Source organism: Sphaeramia orbicularis, chromosome 11, assembly GCF_902148855.1.
Source record: "Sphaeramia orbicularis chromosome 11, fSphaOr1.1, whole genome shotgun sequence".
Lineage (NCBI taxonomy): Eukaryota > Metazoa > Chordata > Actinopteri > Kurtiformes > Apogonidae > Sphaeramia > Sphaeramia orbicularis.
The window spans coordinates 53,327,210-53,339,609 of NC_043967.1; the positions used below are offsets into that span (position 1 = coordinate 53,327,210).

Consider the following 12,400-nt stretch of genomic DNA (forward strand, 5'->3'; position numbering starts at 1 on the left):
CATTTTATTTTATATTCATATAAACCCAGTATGTCCATCCACTGTCATTGATCCAACTCTACTGGTTTTACTGGTGAATCAATGTTTACTTTTTTTATTAATCCATTTTGTTAATTTTATTCATTATTTTGGCTGTTTTTGTTCATTTTATTGCTTACTTTATTCTTTCTTACTTAATTTGAGTCTATTTTTGGCTTCTTTTTTGTGTCATTTATTATTCTGTATGTTTTTTTAATTTTATTTTTGTTCATTTTATTTTATACTGAACATAACCCCAGTGTGTCCATCCACTGTCATTGATCCAACTCCACTGGTTTGACTGGAGAATCAATGTTGGAGAAGATGACGATGTTTCCACAGTAACTATGGAGCCTCTGAACGTCCAAATATGGTCATATCTGATGACCATGAAAAGATGAAGAACTGTATTTGACATCAATTATTGACATGTATTGATAGGTTTAGTGGATCAACAGGAATTAAACAGTTTAGATCAGTAGATGGTTTAGGTTTTTGAGGGTTAACTGAATAAATACAGGGTTCTGGATGGTATGAAATAATGAAATCTCATTTTTTCCAAGTATTTATGTTCATTTTCTCCTCAATTTAGAAGAATTTGTTCACTTTTATGCCATATTTCTAGGTTTATTGCTTAATTTTTTCCTTATTTTTCAAGTATTTTGCTCATTTTAATTCTCATTTTACAAGTTTTTGTAAATTTTTTCCTATGAATAATGGAGGTAAAACTGTATTTGACACCAATTATTTACATGTATTGATAGAATTAGTGGATCAACAGGCATTGAACAGTTTAGATCAGTAGATGTTTCAGTTGGCGGCGGCTGGTTGAGGGTTTTAAAGGTTAAATACGTGCATTTTATCTTGTGTAGTTATAAGAGAGGCTTTAATGAGCTGAAATAAAATGCTCTGATCTGCAGATTTTGCACTGAATTCACACCCAGCTGAAGTGAAATGACGCTGCTGGTATGGATCAGCCTACATTTCCCATAATGCAGCTGGGCTCAGGCTTCATCGACATAAACTAATGTAAAAACGGGCAGAGCTGATGTTTTCAGATGTAATCGAGTGAATCCAAACCCTACACTTGAGAACTAGAAGAAGTCAGACTGAAATTTAGTCTGAAGGAAAAGAAACTAGTGTTTTTATTGAATTATTAAATAACAAAGAAGCTCGATAATGTGTCTTCAGCTGCAGTAACTGAGTTTTCAGGAGTTGGTTTCTTTACATTTTCATAACTCTTACCACGAGCATCTGTTCTGTACAATAAAAGACACATCTGTCTGTGTTTATTTATGTAAATGGATCTGAACTGATTTGAATGGATGTTGGTCCCACATTAAAAAACTGCCCCAAATGCTTTTTTTTTTCTTTTTTTTTTTAAACAGTTTTTTGTTGTGAAAAGACCCCGAAAATAAAAAAAAAACATAACGAAAAAATATCTACAAGGTGAACACTAATATTTACAGCTATTAAATAATCTCCAACATAATTTTCCTATAAAAAAAAAAACAACAATCTTCAATAAATCTGAACGATGCTGCATGAAAGTGGGATCTGAAGTGGTTTGGTTGGTTTTTTGTGCATAAAAATACAGAAATAAAGGCTTAATCTTGAAGCATTTTTACTTGTTTTTCGTCACTTTGGAAGAAATCAGAGCATTATTCGATGACGAAATGTGATTTAAATGTGACAATCGGGGCCGTTTTTGTTTCAGCTCCAGGAGATCCGGCGCCCCCTGCTGTTCAGCTCTGGTACACGATCCCACTTCCTGCAGCGTTCCAAGGATCGGCCCATACAAAAACACAAATGTTCGACTCTGCAGAAACGCGACTCGACATCAGGGTCTGAGGCGGATTGGGATGATTAACCGTTAAATACGTCAACGTTGGACTGAAGTTTATGAACTGGGATGAGAAATAACGACCCTGAAACGAACGTTCACCTCCGCACTTCATTCAGACGTTCCATTGTCTGTCTTAAATATTCAAAGGCAGCACTGTTTCCAAGTGCAGTGTGCTGCTCTGGCCTTTTTTACAAATATACTTTTATATATTAGGACATATTCTTTAAACAGGCATTTATCTATTTATTTATCTATCTATTTATTTATTTATTTATCGCTTTAACCCCGCGGTTGGAGGCGGAGTTTTTCCAGAGTCGATACGATTACCTTTGAGCTCCAGATGATGAGTTTATTTTAACCGTCGTCGCCATGGAAACATGTCCTCAGACGCCCTCCGATTGGCTGATTAGGTATTCCACCGGTCGTCTGCGGGCGGGTAAAGGTTGCCGCGGAGACGAAGACGAGGAGGAAGAAGAAGAAGAAGAAGAGGAGGAGGAAGAAGAGGCGGAGGAGGAGGAGGAGGACGGCGAATGGTGGTGGCGTCCGCGCAGCGAGGTGTGGTTGCCGTGGTGATGGTGGTGGGGGTTGTGGTGGGTGGAGGGCGGAGGTGGGGGCGGGTCCCGGAGCGAGGGCGGGACGGCAGAGGATTTGATGGGGACGATCCGGGTGTCCATGACTTCGCAGTCGACCTGCATCATCATCTCGTAACCCTGAGACGAGTTGTAGAGACTCTCTGAGGACGGAGACGGAAGACGATTAGGAAAAGGAGAACCGCTCAAGGAATTATCCAGGACACAGTTAAAAAAAAAAAAACTATATTCATGGGTTTAGTTGTTTTAGTTCATATCAGCCAAAACAGTGGACGCTGGTGCATCAACACACACACTGACACCTAGTGGACAGTCACAGGAACTACATGTTTTTTTACTCATAACCAAGATGGCCGACAGGAAGTCATAAATGCTGATCATCCCAGGAATATGTAGTAAATGCTTCTATATCAGGAAATACCCCTGAAGGTAAAAAAAAAAGGAAGAACACCTAAGGATTAATATGATTGGTCAAAATTACACAAATTTCTTTAATATAAGAATAAAAGTCCAGTTAATTCCATGTTGACTAAATGTGACTCGGTACACCAGCGCCTGTATTTACACTGTCATTCATCCCATTACTGTAACTTTACTGTTGTGCATAAACCTGATCTGAGCCAACAGGTTTAAGTGGAAACCAATGGATAAATGGGATATAAGTGGAATTAACAGGGTTTCTGACAAGTTTTTTTTTTTTCATATTATTTCCATAAAGTGAGTAACAACTGGAATTAGAATATGTTAAAATGTGACAAAAGATCAGATTATCAGCATCAAACATGTTTTATTTCAAAGTTTTCATCATTTTCCGATATTATTTTGTTAAATCAGAAGTTAAACTGCTGGTGTCCAGCTGAGTGGACATTTATGGAACTTTGTGAAAAACAGGTTAAAAAATAAATAAAAAATTCAATTGGACTGTTTTTTTTTCAGGCCTTGTAGAATAAATCTGCCATATTTAAAATGTAATAAGCCAGTAACATAATAAAAGTCCTGAACCGATAACGTAATAACTTTTGGTCAATAATGTTATAAATTACTGGCTGGTTATTACATTATTGGCCTGGTAAAAAAAAAACATCTTTGCAAATGTAACAACTGAGCCAATAACGTAATAAGTTATAACATTACTGGCCAAAAGCTATTACGTTATCAGTTCAGGACTTTTATTACATTATTGGCCAGATATTACGTTACTGGCCAGTTACATTTTAAAAATAGCAAATTCATTACATTACCGGCCGCTGTTACGTTATCGGTTGTTGTTACATTATTGGCTTCTACAGACCTAAAGACAAATAAAAACCCTCAGGACAATATGCATATCAGCTGATCTGCTGATTAAATACTTTGAGTAGGTAAACACACATTTTATCAGATCAGTGTCTGTGGATAAATACTGGTCATGTGACTGCAGTCAATATTTGCTGACTTGCGTTGTTCATCGTCGTTGTCGTCTTTGCATTTACTGGTTTACTGTGTGTGTGGGTTTGTTGGTGCGGCAGTAAAACCCATCTCTAGCGGATACTTTACACCAGACCCAGGCTTGGCTTTCAGGTCTGAATGTTTCACAGCAGCACAAAGTAAACTGTGAGTGTAAAAAACAGGAGTAAAAGCCAACCACACAAAGCCTGTTCTGTTAACCAGGAGTTAAACAGCAGAGAAACATCCAGTTACAGCGTGGATTCCAGGACGCTGAATGAACGGCGTAACCCGACACCGCTGTTTTGATCCCTGAGGCTCCTCCTCCTTCACCTGAATGTGAGGATCCGGCTCTGATCTGAAACACCCGGACAATAAACAGACACTCACCGTTCACAGACATAGCCGGCATCACCAGAGACATTTTCGGTCGGCTGGTTTTGTTGTGGCTGATGGCCGGCAGCAGGAGGTGGTCCTGAGGAGACAAGACCCCCGTCAGGGTTAGAGTCCGCAAGAAAAACCACCACACTGACGACCACGTTCAACAAGAACAAGGCCTCAGAAGGTCAACAGCACACTTTTATCTATGGTTTAGACTGGAAAAACATGAAACAACCTAAAAACTATAGTTTAAAAATGTGAATAACATCAACAACTGGGAAATTCATGAGAAAAATAAGTGGAATTTTAACAATATTCCACCTCATTTCATCATTTCCACATGTACATTATAACTGACAGATCACAGCGGCTCTACAAATACACAAAACAGGCAGAATTTACAAAAAAAATAGTTTGTGAATGTAAAAATTTTCATATAATTTTACTTTTTTTACACTAAAACAAAGACAAAAATTTGTGGTTGTCATTATTTATAAGTCATGTTATTTTACTGGTTCTGATCTGCTTTAGATCATATTCTTCTGAATGTGGAACCTGAATTAAAATGACTAACATCCTTTATTGATAATATCTTCAGGGTAGTTTTTCATCCTGTATGTTCGACACCCTTAGTTAACAGTAAAAATCATAGAGTTTAGAAAATGTGACGATGTTTCACAAAGGCCTTATTTTTTACATGTGCTTTCTTTATGTACCTTTAATATAAATCTTCATTCCATGTACTAATGTAAAGTTTTTCAGCTGCATCGATGAGAACCTAATAATAATAAACTCCACAAAAACAGTTAACCCTGCCCCAAAAAAGATAATAAACCCCATAAAAATAAATTCAAAAAAAGAATAAACCCCATGAAATAATTAAAAAAAAAAAAAAGATAATCCCCCCACAAAAAAGATCATAAACCCCATAAAAAAAGATAATAACCCCACCCCAAAAAAGATAATAAAGCTCACAAAAAAAAAGATAGTAAACCCCCTAAAATTAAAAAGATAACACCCCCCCCCCCCCCAAAAAAAAAGAAAATAAACCCAATAAAATATTTATATAAAATAGATAATACCCACCCAAAAGATAATAAACCCCATAAAAATTTTTTTTAAAAAAGATAAAACCCCATGAACAGACACTGGATGAGGTTCCAGACCAACTACTGGTTTTTGTCTTTTGTTTGTCGGGTGGAGAAAACGAGGAAAAGAAGGCAAAAAAAAAAGTTTAACACAAGGAAGTAAAAATAAAAAACTGAACTGACATGTCTAACTGGTTTAATGGCTTTTAAAGCTTTTTAAAGCCGCATGTTTGAGCTACTGTGTTTGGAGAATGTGGGATTCAGGGTTTGACGTTTAGTCCCAGATAATCAGATCCTGGCTTTATCTGCTCTGCTGTTTGTGTGGTCGTACCCGTCTGAAGGACACCACGTAGAAAGTGTCCTCACGGCGGTCGATGGCGTCCAGGAAGTCGCTGTAGGTGACCTCCGGCCCCGACAACACCTGCAGCTGACTGAGGAAACACAAACACACACAACAGCAGCCATGATGAAACTGAAGGAACACAAACACACACAACAGCAGCCATGATGAAACTGAAGGAACACAAACACACACAACAGCAGCCATGATGAAACTGAGGAAACACAAACACACACAACAGCAGCCATGATGAAACTGAAGGAACACAAACACACACAACAGCAGCCATGATGAAACTGAAGACACACAAACACACACAACAGCAGCCATGATGAAACTGAAGGAACACAAACACACACAACAGCAGCCATGATGAAACTGAAGGAACACAAACACACACAACAGCAGCCATGATGAAACTGAAGGAACACAAACACACACAACAGCAGCCATGATGAAACTGAAGGAACACAAACACACACAACAGCAGCCATGATGAAACTGAGGAAACACAAACACACACAACAGCAGCCATGATGAAACTGAAGACACACAAACACACACAACAGCAGCCATGATGAAACTGAGGAAACACAAACACACACAACAGCAGCCATGATGAAACTGAAGACACACAAACACACACAACAGCAGCCATGATGAAACTGAAGGAACACAAACACACACAACAGCAGCCATGATGAAACTGAGGGAACACAAACACACACAACAGCAGCCATGATGAAACTGAAGGAACACAAACACACACAACAGCAGCCATGATGAAACTGAAGGAACACAAACACACACAACAGCAGCCATGATGAAACTGAAGGAACACAAACACACACAACAGCAGCCATGATGAAACTGAAGACACACAAACACACACAACAGCAGCCATGATGAAACTGAAGGAACACAAACACACACAACAGCAGCCATGATGAAACTGAGGGAACACAAACACACACAACAGCAGCCATGATGAAACTGAGGAAACACAAACACACACAACAGCAGCCATGATGAAACTGAAGGAACACAAACACACACACAACAGCAGCCATGATGAAACTGAAGAAACACAAACACACACAACAGCAGCCATGATGAAACTGAAGGAACACAAACACACACAACAGCAGCCATGATGAAACTGAGGGAACACAAACACATGTGACGCAGGTTCTGACTCCTGTTAGTCTGTTAACCCTTTAAAGACTCCATTAGAACAGGCAGATTTATTTATGCTGTTTTTGAAATAAAAGTGTCGGAAAATGTATTTTTTTTGCACTTAACTTTCAATATCTATCACTATTATATGTAATAAATGCTATAAACAGTGTGTTAGAGTAAATGTAACTGGTCCACATGAACAGAAGCAGAACTTACCTCTCTATGGAGCGGTGGGCCTGGATGGGCAGGTATCTGGAGAAGTTTGTTTTCCTCAGCTGAGATTTCTGCACCAAAGTGAAAAAACAACAACTGGTTTGAATCAGTGCATCTCTTTAAACTGACTGGGGGGGGGGGTGGCGGTAGAAGAGCCCTCACCTGAGCCACCTTGGCCTTCTTGGCGATCTTGGGTTTCCCTCCAGACTTCTTGCGGTCGATCTGGTGCCGGTGAACCCAACCCCTCAGCTCGTCGGCCAACCTGAAATAAAATCTCGGTCATTTCATTTGCATCAGGAACTCGCACTAGAACGATCCAGAAGGTTTTGGAACAGGAGGATTTTGTCACATTTTTCCTGTTTTCATGTCGGTTACAAACCCACAGCAGGACTCTGAAACCGTTTTAATCTGTGAATGAAATGAACCAGACAGAAGAACAAGGACTAACAGGCCGTCACCTAGGGATGGGAATCAAGAATCGGTTCTTTTTGAGAACTGGTTCACAGTAGCTCGATTCCTTGGAATTGTTTGCCTGCCTTCTTAAAGCTGCAGGAGACTTTCATGACCAATTTTTCATCAAATCTGTCCATCCTCAGTCATATCCTCAGTTTCATGAATCTGTTTGTCTGTCTGTCATTACTCAGGTGAATCTCTTCCATCACAGTGAACAGTTTCTTAGTTCCATCCACCACAAACAGTCCATGTGTTTACAAACAGAGCCGGGAGGGAACTCGGGCATCTTCGGAATTTTGCTGCGACATGCATTGTGGGAAACGGAGGCTCGCGCAGCCACCTGACAGCGGCAGTTAGAACAGACACGAGGTGGAAACGGCAGGAGCTCCCTTCCTTCTGTGCATATTCCTCCAGCTGTTTCCACGTTTCAGCTGTTTCCGTATTGTGTTTGTTTCATCCATATGATATCATATGGTTGCACTGCCGCTGTCAGGTGGCTGCGTGAACCTCCGTTTCCCACAATACATGTTGCGACAAAATTCCTCAGATGCCCGAGTTCCGTCCCGGCTCTGTTTGTAAACACATGGTTTGTTTCTGGTGGATGGAACTAAGAAACTGTTCACTGTAATGGAAGAGATTCAGCTGAGTAATGACAGACAGACGAACAGATTCATGATACTGAGGATACGACTGAGGATGGACAGATCTGAGGAAAAATTGGTCACAAAAGTCTCCCGTACCTTTAACGATTCTGCTTATTGATTCCGCTTTCGTTGCACATCCGTGATGACGTCACACGTACGCTGCATTGTTTTGGTCAGAACATAGCTAACACGGTGCTGAGGCAGAAACGGTCTAAAAAGACGACACCAGGTCCACTAGGACACTATGAAAGCTTCCATTTCTTCAAAAGGGTGAAATCACTCCAATATGTGACAACATTTGTCCACAGCATGCGACTCATTTACAGGAATGTCACTTATTTAATTTGCTACTTAGAGACACGTGAATCTAGCGGCAGAGTGAACACTAGGCCGTCATCTGGGCCCAGTTCCAGTGAAGGCAACAAACGTCCTGCCTAGGACTGTAAGAAAAGATCGGTTCTGTTATATATTGTGATATTTCATTTCACAATACTGTATCGATATTAAAAAGTACTGTATCGATATTTTTAGGTATTTATTCAAATGCAGATATTGTGGAGGTTCTTTTTTTTTTGTTAATATTTTATTTATTCTTATTTAACACTCTTCTATTAAATAATGTCCGTTCCTTTGTTGGGATTGAACTAAAATACTGTTCTGATGTTAGTTCTGAACTAATAGAATCTGAACATTTGAACAGGATCTGAAACTGGAATGTCTGTAAAACAGAATTTCAGTTTGAACACAGTTTGAACATTTGGTGATAGAACATTAGATCCTGTTGGGATCAAATAAAAATGTGTTTAGTATTTGTGCAGATTTCTGGTGTAATTCCATTCTTCAAGGAAATAATAATTTAAAAAAAGAAACAAAAAAATGACCTTTTTAACAGTATCATGATATATTGTGATATACCATATCGTGATCCTAGTATTGTGATTTGTATCGTATCGCTAGATTCTTGTAAATACACAGCCCTAGTCCTGCCCCCTTAAATAAAAGTTTCTGAAGGTAGGGGAAAGGAAATGAGGTGCACAACAACAGGAGACACAGAGGAATTAGTAAAATGTTTTCACTTTCACTGTAAAGAATCAAGGCTCAGGGCTTAAAGGGTTCATTTTCTTGGACTGTTTCTCTTTTTTTTTTTAATTTCCTTCTTTCCTGCTAAAGGGACGACAGATGGAAATGAGACAGAACACTAGAACCTGGTCCAGATCATCTCTACTGTGTCTTTAATGTTTTCTGTACATGGTCAAATAAACTAATAAACTAAACGAAAGAAATGTGATGTGATTAGAAACAGAAGACGGTGAAGGCGTAGACGTGAACGGACCTGAGGGACTCGGAGCGGTTGAACTGTCTGCAGTCGGAGGACGTGAAGAAGCGGTCGATGTCCTGCAGAACCAGTTCCTTCATGTCGCTGAAGACGTCGCTCAGGTTCCTGCAGCAGAAAAAAACAGCACATGAAGACACTTTACCGTCAGTAGATCTGCAAACATCAGGTCCAAATATAGAGGATCGGCTTTTACTCCTTTTTCATCAAATTATTTTTTTTATTTGTTTCATCCAGTTCAGTTTTGACACTTTTTTGTTTCTTTTCAACATGTGATCGACAGGGTTTTACAGGTGTTTTAAGGCTGAGGTGCAGAATCCAAAACTGAACAGAGGAAGCATCAAAGCGCACTAAATGACTAATAGATGGAGTGGACTTATTAAAAAAGCCTCGTTTACAAACTGGTTTTAGGTCCTGACTGAAAGTTGAAGAAAACAGATAATTAGAGCTGCAAACGATTAATCGACTCAAAGTGATCCAAAAAAAATCATTCAACCACAATTCTCCTGAATCAAAGCTTTGTTTCCTTCATTTCTCTGCTGTTAAACATTGGTTCCACTGTTGTGTTTCACACGGACACTAATTGTGACGCACAAAGAAGCTTCAATTCAGGAAAACTGCAATAGGATATTTCCCTTCCCTTCAATTTGAGTTGACTAATTGAATCGTGAATTTTTGCATTCACTTAAAGCATTTAATCGATTAATCAGTTGCAGCTCTACATATAATTATTAGTGTTTTTCAATTATCATAAAAGACTCAACAGAAAGAAAATGAAGAAAAAGATGCAAGAAGTTACAGAAAAAGGACAAAATGAGGTAGAAGATGTAAGATGAAACTGAAAAAACATCCTTAGTCTCCGAATTTATAAACATTTAGTGTTTAAGGTGAAATTAAAGATGAAATTTAACATGAAAATGGTGCAAAAATAAAATTAAACAAAGAAGCAAATATCAACAAACTGAGTTCTAGGTGAGAATATGAACAAAACAAACCTCAAAGGTAAAAGAAACACGTACGTAAAAATTAACACTAATTATTCTGATCTAATATATTAAACTGAGTTAATGACTGTTATTGTTTCACTGATCCAGGTGCATTGTGGGTAGATTCAGTCGGATCAGTAAAACCTTGTCCTGACCTGAACTGATATGGCTCTGTGGTGAACCTCTCGGTCTCCCCCCTCTTCCATCGTTCGTCTCCTCCCTCCTCCTCTGTTTCCGTTTTATCCTCCACTCTATTTGGAGGCGGAGCCGCCGCCGCCGCCTGCTGTTCGATCTCCAGCAGATGCCGTCCCGTGTACGACACCGAATCGTCCTGAAAGCCCGCCGACAACTTCCTGTCTGTGATGCTAAAGGACGGAGTAAAACAGAGTAAAACAGACGGGACGAAACAACAGGACGAGGACGATTTCAGGTTAAAGAGCAGAAGCACCGGTACCTGACGGGTCCGAAGCTGAAGGTCATGAACAGGAGGACGGCCATGACGCACACCGCGCGTTTGTTACTCGCCGATTCACTGCCCTGGAGACGCAAGAACAAAAAAAAAAAAAAAAAACATGACAAACTGCTGCAGAGTTCACCAAAACACAGATTTCACCTGATATGACTCAGTAAATTACTTTTCTTTTTAGGCAGGTGTTCAGCCCAGGTTGGCGTTTTATGGGCTTGTGTTATTGTCTGTTTCTCTGTACTGTTTTCTTTTTATCCTGGTGTATGCATGACATTGTATTTATTTTAAACTTTTATTAACATTTTATTCTAAACTGTATAGCACTTTTTTGATTCTATCTGTGAAAAGTGCTATACAAATAAAATTTAGTTACATACTAAATTAAACAAAATGTGATAGTCTGTGTTCATTTTGTGTCTAGTTGTAGACAGAGCCACTCATTTCACCGACAAAAACATCCATCAGCTGATTCAAATACACACACTGCATCTGTGTATGAACTGGAGAGATCTGACTATAGATGTACACAGATATACAAATATACAGACACTTAGAGAAGATTTACAGATACAATACAACTATCAATCAACTAAACAAACCGCAAAAAAACAGATAAAAACAGCGATAAAATTTAGAAAATAATGAAGAACTTAGTAAAAGTAAATACACACTTAATAAAATAATGGAAAAAAGGAACAAAACTGAACAGAAATTGAGTAAAATAATGAAAAACTAACAAAACTGAACAAAAATGTTGTAAAATAATGGAAAAAAATGAACTGAACAGAAACTGAAGAAAAATAATGAAGAGATGAATAAAACTGAAGAAAAATTGAATAAAATGAGGAAAAAAATTAAGAAAACTGAATCAAACTAAATAAAATACAACTATCAATGAACTATATAGATCGCAAAAAAGAAAAAAAAAGTGGAAAAAAAGCAAACAATAAAAACACACTAGTAGAACACTCAAAACAACACTATCACTATTATACACCATTATTTATAAAAATTCACAACTAAATAGAATAGAATAGAATAGAATAGAATGTCTTTATTGTCATTGTACAGGTACAATGAAATTAAAAAGTGCAATTGTCCGAGGTGCCAGAAAAAAAGCATAAATAATGTATATAAAAGAGTATAAAAATTAAAATATAAAAGAAAAATTCTGACGGTATAAAAATCTAAAAAAAAATTGTCATAAAGGTCCTGACTGAAAGTTGAAAAAAACAGATAATTATTAGTGTTAAAAAGTCATAAAATCTTCCATGTCTCTCTCACCGACTACATTCTGCTGCTCTAAGCCCCGCCCACTTCAACCCCTCCCCCTCAGCCAATGCAGACCTCTACCCTATTGTGTTCTAGACCAATAGAAAGAACCCAAACTCAGAAAAAAGATGACGTTTGGATTCTGTTAATAGTGTAAACGGTTCAG

The 12,400-nt window shown here is 38.3% G+C and overlaps 1 protein-coding gene across 1 annotated transcript in view; it reads right to left on the bottom strand.

Moving 5' to 3' along the window:
• Positions 1–1,402: 1,402 nt before the first annotated feature.
• The window catches only part of LOC115428688 (cyclic AMP-dependent transcription factor ATF-6 beta-like), a 31,849-nt gene continuing 20,851 nt past the window's right edge, over positions 1,403–12,400 (bottom strand). Inside the window, exons 10-17 of the mRNA XM_030147854.1 lie at positions 10,951–11,033; positions 10,652–10,861; positions 9,511–9,618; positions 7,243–7,342; positions 7,084–7,151; positions 5,680–5,779; positions 4,270–4,354; positions 1,403–2,597 (exon numbers count right to left, since the gene is read on the bottom strand). Coding sequence (XP_030003714.1) covers positions 2,248–2,597; positions 4,270–4,354; positions 5,680–5,779; positions 7,084–7,151; positions 7,243–7,342; positions 9,511–9,618; positions 10,652–10,861; positions 10,951–11,033 — 1,104 coding nt within the window. The 3' untranslated portion in view covers positions 1,403–2,247. The remainder of the gene's footprint in view (positions 2,598–4,269; positions 4,355–5,679; positions 5,780–7,083; positions 7,152–7,242; positions 7,343–9,510; positions 9,619–10,651; positions 10,862–10,950; positions 11,034–12,400) is intronic.